Source organism: Ctenopharyngodon idella, chromosome 17 (assembly GCF_019924925.1).
Source record: "Ctenopharyngodon idella isolate HZGC_01 chromosome 17, HZGC01, whole genome shotgun sequence".
NCBI lineage: Eukaryota > Metazoa > Chordata > Actinopteri > Cypriniformes > Xenocyprididae > Ctenopharyngodon > Ctenopharyngodon idella.
The window spans coordinates 7,867,145-7,875,148 of record NC_067236.1 but is presented as its reverse complement, the minus strand read 5'-3'; the positions used below and the strand labels follow the sequence as shown (position 1 = coordinate 7,875,148).

The following is an 8,004-nucleotide window of genomic DNA, read 5'->3' as shown; positions in this document are numbered from 1 at the left end:
TTAGAAAATTAGCAGGCAAACCTCAAGTCTTGTTCGTTATTTCAAATATATTACTGTCTTATTAATAAACAAGCCAAACAAACAATAAAAATGTTTTATTCTATATGTAACAGTACATTTTGGAAATCATGAACATATAAAAACGCTAAAACAGATGACTAAACATAGATATATAGAAAATGTACAAACAACTATCAAAAAATCTTTATAAAAGAAAATAGAGAGAGACAGAAAATACTCTTGAGAGCAGATCAAGGATCAGCTGCCTTTCCAATAAATGTGAGTTTGTTACTGGATTGAACTGATGCCAGATCAGCATGAATAGAAGGAGATGGTATATAATGTTCAATGTGTGTTCAATATGTGCAATGGTGTTTTTTTTTTTTCTGATTTAGCAGAATAGTCTGACATGACATGTTAAACACTTTGTACAGCAACTGTAAAATGGTATGAGTAAACATTTTCCACATTTAGTTTTCAGTGAGTCTGAATGGCATATAAATGCTACCTTACATTCAGTGAAGTCTATAATACCTGGAGAAAACTATCCATTTGTATTCTCATTCATCTCAACAGCAGTTGCTCATCTGGCGCAGGAGCCTTTGAAAGTATGTCAATTTTACTCATGAGAGCTTAGTTCTGCAGCCAGCCTATAAATGTGATTAATCTTAACTGCTGATTGGCCGAAAGTACTTGCACAAGTCCTTTACTAGCGACCATCCTGAGATGTGGCTTCAGACGAGGAAAAATAGTCTATTTAAAGCATTTAAGAACCCTCAGAAAATAAGGCACTAGTAAAACATCTACCATACTATGATGAAATTTCTATGATTTATGTAATTCTTACAAAAATAATTTAGTCAGAATACACAGCTACTTATGATTTGGAGGAAGATGCTTTTTGCTCCATAAAGCAAGGGGTAAACTGGGTCAAACTAACTAGCCAAATCTTGATTTTTTGCTAGTACAAGAAATGAACAAGGTCACCTAAAGTGCAGCTACATACAAATCTTAATGCTAGTGCGCCCCCCTTTGGTAATATCATGGCGTTGCAAGCAGGATAGTTCTTTGTGTTGCCGGGTCAGTGGAGAACAACAACAAAAAAGTGCTAGCACAAAAGACAGTGGGTGCGTCTCAATCAGCTCCCTAGCTTCCGGGGGCATGAATCAGTATATTGTGTACATGAATCTGGGTACTGGTAAGGACAGTAAGAAACGTGGCTCACTACACATTGGGACACTTATGGCTCTATTTCTGACGACATGGCAACATCCTTATTGTAAACTACTGGTATTTGTGAACAGCAGCAGCAATGATATCTTTCTGTCATTATTTTTTTAATGTTATTTAAAGTACATTAGTACAAATACTTTGATTGTTACATATACGTGCAACATTTCAGCCGTAAACAAATTATAAATGTTAGCTAAATTATGTTCATTACCTGTCTAGCGTTGTATGTTTATGCTGAAATATAATGGATTGTATTTAAAAAAAAACAACAACAACAACAAAACATCTATCGAGTGTCATTATGTGTAGTGAGTTGGCTCGCGCGATTTATGTTTTGTCCTTCAGAACTTCTGTTAGTGAGCATCAATATTCCCTTTTTTTCCACTGTGCATTGTGGGACTTTTTAGGAAGCGAACGTTTCAGTGCACCGGAAGGATTTTGCGATTGAGACAGCTCTTAAAATGGCTGACTCCCTGATCAGTGCCCTGACTACTGCACTAGGGAGCTGATTGAGACGCACCCAGTGAAACTGTGGCAGGTCTCTTTAAACGTCCTTGATATAGTCGATGAACTTCTGTTGAATGTCCATAGACACATCACTCATTCAGAGACTGTGGTATAGATGATTTCAAGAGATTTGGTCACCCAAATCCATCAGTGAGAGAGACTCGTCAGAGTCATTTTTGGGGTTTAGATTCTCATCACCTTGAAGACTCAGAACAGCCTCAGATCGTTTAGGCTTTCTGCTGAACATCAGGAGTTACAGAATTGGTCTCTGTTGCGACTCAAGCACTAAAGGATTTCCACTGTCCATCTCTGGTTGGTTTTCTGCTCATCAAAGGTGTTGAGAACCACATGGTTTTTATCATACTGTTGCCCACCTGGATGAAAAATAGATTAAGAAGGTTAAGTACTAACTTTATTTCAAATTAATACTGTTCTTTTGAACTTTCTATTCCTGAAAAATTAAAATCCGTTTCCACAAAAATATTAAGCAGCACAACTGTTTTTAACATTAATTATAATGAGAAAATGTTTCTGAAGCACCAAATCAGAATATTAGAGTGATTTCTGAAGGATCATGTGACACTGAAGACTGAAGTAATGGCTGTGGAAAATTCAGCTTTGCCATCGCAGGAATAAAATACATTTTAAAATGTATTAAAAAATAGAAAACCATTATTTTAAAACATTTAAAAGTCTTACTGGCCCCATCTGTTGAAAAGTAGTGTACATGTACTTTATAGATGCTTTACGTTTACATTATTGCTGTGAGAAATGCTGCCAGTATAGATCCTGCAGAAACAAGTTTTTCGTGTGATATTAGTAGAATATCACATGGCTGGCAATCACAGGCAATCAGATTTGAGAACCAGAACTAACTGTTGTATAAGTATATTGTGTGTCACATATATTGTGTGTCTATATACTGTATATATACTTTTGTCTTGGCCATTTCAGTGCTAATACAAGACTGACAAGGTGTAACACATTAAGTGACCACTAGATGGCAACAGAGTGCGGCTTCTGCTGAGCTGACTGATGTCAGGGTGGCGCTCAGGTTACACAGTAATTTGAACCACTAACAGCCTTGTTCTGAATTCAGACAAACAAAAGGAGCCATACAGCAGTGATCTTTCATCAGAGATTACTGTCTCAGTCCAAATAAATAATTTACCCTTATCTTCTTGTTTGATGTCCCTGATCTCCTTATGCTTTACATGTAAAAATTAATTTACAAACTATTCCATTACAAATACTTAGCACCAGGGCTCCAAAATGTTATGATCACTGAATGACTTTTCTAATTAATTGTGATGGCTTTAAAAAAATACATTTTGTAAAAATGGCACACATTTCTTGCCGAATAAATAATTTAGGTGACTTTATACTTAGGCAACTCACACTGACCATAGAACTTTTTAAAATGTTATGAATTATATATTTTTATAATATATTTTAATGTATTTTAATTATATTAATATTTTACTACAGTAGTTTTCAGAATATTATAAGCTTTTAGTTGATATTCAGTTTAGTGTTAAATAGTCTGTAGTACAGATTCAGACATATCTTTGCCTCTGACAGGATGTTGTGGTATGCATGTGAGAGATTCGATGAAGTTGCCCAAGCAGATCGAGCACAGCTGCTAATAGAAATACCACACAGGTATGATGTGACATCAGAATGTGTCATCACTAAGAGATTATGAGCTTGTTAGTGGAGGGTGCAGTTTTATGACTGATGGACACACGCCCCGTGTGCATGTGAATATTTCTCTGTTTCATTCCAACCTTTCTGTTACATTTCTTTTCATTCTGTCTTTCTTCTTTCAAGCATATGCAAGTACTGACCTTTGACCTCCATCACAAGGTCGGGCTTGAGGTTGTTGCGTATGATTCCGTCTCCTGTGATGCTCCAGAACTGATTGTCTTTGCCTGGTTCAGGTGAGATATTCAACCTGCAACCTGCCATCACCACACCTCCAGACGTCTCCACACAACAGTCCTCTACCAGCTGAAGAGAACGAGAGAAAGATGGTGGTTATGATTAATAAACAGAGCCATAACAGAGATCACACTTGTACTCAAGTTCAGGTAGAACAGTGTTTGAATCTGGAAAGGTGATCAAAGTCTTGAGTACCTTGCAGCGCAGTAGTCCGTTCTCATAGACCCACATCTGCTCTGGACCACCAGATTCCTCCAGCACTTGAACCCGGAGCAGCTTAAAATCATCCAGGGGTCCAGACAGAGACATCAAGCAGCCTGTCTCTGCACTACGCAGCCGGAAATAAACACGTTTCTGTTGAGAAAGAAGATACATGGTTACGTTTGGATGATAAAATTATCTACAGGAGAACTACTGTTGATATAGTTTGACTAAATCTTCTTTAATAAACTCCACTAAACCATGTATTATTAGGCCATTATGAGGATTACTGATCTCGTTCTGGATTTACTGGAGCGTCTTTATGTGCACGTGTTGTAACTGTGTTGGGTTTGCCCTGCCTTCATATGTGCTGTTCCCAAATAATTAACTCACACGCCTAAAAGGAAAACTATCCAACACCCCTGTGCATCTGAACACATACACAGCAATGCACAAGCAATAAGGCTTTCTGAGAACTAGCGATGTGCTAAATTAGTTGTTGGGTCATAGTTTGCCATCTCCACCTCTATGAGATGATCTTCAGTAGAGATGCGCTGGTGTTTTATACCTGTAGTAACGGACGCAGAGAGCCAATCTGCTCCCAGCCGCTGAACTTTGGCCAATCACCGATCTCGCTGGGATGGAGCAGGACTTGTCGACCACGGAAGTTGCTGTATTCATACAACACCCAGCTGACAACAAAAATAAATACATTACTTTTACATAATTTTCACATTCAACAAATTATTCATAAAGGAGACTAAATAACACTAACTTAGTGTTCACACTGAAACCAGACTGACTCTTGAGCTTTAAATGTGTCAGAAACCACTTACATTCCTCCATTGACCAATAGAGAGTTGACCCGCCCATCAATGCCAGCCAGAGAAAGGTTCAAAACGCCATCTGTCAGTACTACTTTACGTCCTCTGAAGCCAGATTTACAGAAGAGTGTGATGGAGGGCATAGAAAACTCCTGACGCAGACAGAAACAAAGAACATGTTTATTATGAAATGAGAATCCCATGACTGTCACAGAAATATCAGTCAGATTAGGTGGTGAGACTGTATTTAATATGACATGATCAAAAACAAGGCTGTCCTTGGAATATGTTGTACTGTTGTGTACCTAGGTTTAGATCCTAGAGCAAACAAAATACTCAAGATACTGTATATCACAAATTCCTCAAGACATATATTTCCTGCCAACATTTCATTTTGCCTGACCACAAACATGATGCATATTTTATCTTATGCCAGAAAAATATTTTTTCATTAGACTTTTCTTTTTTTAACAAAAAAGATACAATGTAACTACATGACACACTCCTGCTGAAAAACTATAGCATATGGGGCAATTAATTTTTATCATTTTCAAATTCATTCTAGATCATGTTTCCAAGACCATCGTTCTTGTTATTACAACAAATTCGCATCTCTTTTAGCCAGATAAATAAAATGTTTAATGTTTAAATCCAAATGTTGGCAAGGTTCAAAAATAAATCTGTCCTCACAGCCTCATTTTCAGTCAGACCAAATGAAATATTAATCTGACTAGCCTAGTACTTACATGTCCTACAGTGTGGACAGAACTGATTTTGCAATCTGAGTTGAGTAAGCCCAGAGCCTCAGGATTGGGGTATTCTCCTTCCTCCAGTACATACATGTTATCAGTGAACTGTGGGCCGTCGAACACCACCCAGCTTCAAGCACAGACATGCACAGAGAAATGTATCAGTATTTTGAAACACCATCATATCCTGTTGATTATTTTGAGAAAAGTCCTATTGGATTTTTCTTTGATAGGCACTGAACTGGGTTCTCACCTCCCAGCCAAAACCTTGCAGGACATGGGATGGAAGTCCTCCGTCAGGAACGCCACACTTTCATCTAAGGTCTGTACTGCTCCCTGGAACCCTGGCTCAGCGAACAACTGCACCTGAGAACCAACAAGAGGTAGAGAGTTTAATCACAACATCACATGAATGATGCATCAAAAACGGTGCTTCTTGCGTTTGTGGTCTGATGCATTCCCATGTGTATGAATGGAAGTCAATGGAACGAAAAAGTGTAGTGTGACTGCCCCTTAACTGATTAATTAATTCAGATTCACAATCAATGCAGAAGATGTATATAACATGTGCATATTTCATGTGGAACAATAACAGAAATTCCATTAAACTCACCTTATATCTGGACAGACCTTCAGCCTGATCCTGAGACAGAAAAATAAAATATAAGATGCCATGGGAATACAAATGCAAGCATGGTTTTATTAAGTAACAATGTAACTATAACATTGCAAAAATAGGGAAGATATTGCAGATGATTACCAAAACCACAGGCTGAAGAGACAAGATCTTGAAGTTGTGTGCTCCCCAATCCTCTGGACTGCTGTAGAGACCCTTCTCTAAAACATACAGCTCACCTGAGAAGCGTTCCTTCTCGAATGCTATCCACCTGTTCAGTCAGATGTTAAAGAGTTTCACTGACAGGCTTACTTTTTAACACACCAGATCTGGGGCCTGATGTAAAAACGCTGCATACGCACAAAAAAGCCATTGAAATGTGGGCTGCACTTTAATTTACAGTATGTGCACTTACATGTACTTATAGTGTACTTACCTAAGAAAGTACCGGGTAATATAAGGTAACTACATAGGTTTAGAGGTAGATTCAGGATTAGTACCTAGTTATTACCCAGTTATAAAATATAAGTATATAGTGTGTACATGAGGAACAGGACTGTAAAATACTTTGCTACCGAAATGTGCTTATGCAATTTTTCATGCAGAAAATTTATAAAAAATAAACAGTGTAAATATGTGTGCACTGTCATATGCAGATGAGGATATGCATAGTAAAACTAGGCGTTGTAAGCTCCATATATGGTTATTCTGGGGAGCAGACGGAGTGGAGATGCATGTACGCACAATCTTCCACCTACTGGGTTTAATAAAGGGAATTTTGTGCAGGTTTTGGCGTATGCATGGCTTTATAGATTCAAAAACTTTTGGGCGTACACAAAGTTTATATACATGAGGCCCCTGATCTCTAATATAAACCACATTTACATCCACATTAATTTCCACAAAATTTGCCAGTGCCACAAATTTCACATCCAATAAGGAATATACGGACAGTTAAATGAATCAGTCTCAGACAGCAGGAAAAATGTCACTTATTAATTTAAAAAAAAAAAAAAAAAACACTTACAGTAGGCTATACAGAAATATATGTGATAGATACATAAAAGAGAAACAATGACATTGTGAATCAGTGTTAAATATGAATACTATTGTTTTACTCATCTCATAATTGATTTATTTCATTGAAGTACTGTATCTTATCAAAGTCTCACCCTTGACACTGACACTACAGTGACAAGCGTGTACGTCTTATTTGCATGTGAACAAGAGGAGAGAGAGATAGGGGTGTGGGTGTGCTTGCCACACCATGACTAAAAACTTTTTGTTTAAAAAAGATATCTAGAGTATTATTCTGCCTCAGGATATATGACACCTCACACTCATGTGCCACTCCTTTCATTAACAGCAGAGCAGGTATGAACTTAAACCATGAAACAGCTTTAAAACATACCATTTATCAGAGTTACAGAGTGAATTAGACAGCTGTAGTCCAAAAATTGTTTTCAGATCTAGTTTATAGATCTTACAGAACTAGCTGATGGATTAACTGACACAATCATCCTCCATTAATCATAAAATATATCCACACACTACTGTTCAAAAAAGTTTGGGGTCGGTAAGATTTATTTATGCTTTTGAAAGAAGTCTCCTATTATTAAGGCAGCATTTATTTAATAATAAAAACAGTAAAAACAGTAATATTGTGAAATACTATAGGTTATAATTGTTTTCTAGATTTAATATATTTTAAAATGTAATTTGTTCCTGTGATGGCAATGCTGAATTTTCAGAATCATTACTCCAGTCTTCAGTGTCCTTCAGAAATCATTCTAATATAGGGATTTGCTGCTCAAGAAACATTTCTTATTATCATCATCAATGTTGAAAACAGTTCTGTCATGACAACTCTCAGAGTGTTTGGCATGGTAATGGGTATAACAATGTTGATATGTTTGGTAATGGCAGAATAGAT

General features: G+C 37.1%; 1 protein-coding gene across 2 annotated transcripts in view; it reads right to left on the bottom strand.

Moving 5' to 3' along the window:
* Positions 1-80: 80 nt before the first annotated feature.
* The window catches only part of crybg1a (crystallin beta-gamma domain containing 1a), a 44,573-nt gene continuing 36,649 nt past the window's right edge, over positions 81-8,004 (bottom strand). For both annotated transcript variants that reach the window (XM_051868914.1, XM_051868915.1), the window contains 9 exons: positions 6,216-6,342; positions 6,069-6,098; positions 5,709-5,821; positions 5,453-5,585; positions 4,719-4,858; positions 4,451-4,574; positions 3,877-4,035; positions 3,588-3,750; positions 81-2,114 (listed from right to left, as the gene is read on the bottom strand). In XM_051868914.1, coding sequence (XP_051724874.1) covers positions 2,026-2,114; positions 3,588-3,750; positions 3,877-4,035; positions 4,451-4,574; positions 4,719-4,858; positions 5,453-5,585; positions 5,709-5,821; positions 6,069-6,098; positions 6,216-6,342 — 1,078 coding nt within the window. In that variant the 3' untranslated portion in view covers positions 81-2,025. The remainder of the gene's footprint in view (positions 2,115-3,587; positions 3,751-3,876; positions 4,036-4,450; positions 4,575-4,718; positions 4,859-5,452; positions 5,586-5,708; positions 5,822-6,068; positions 6,099-6,215; positions 6,343-8,004) is intronic.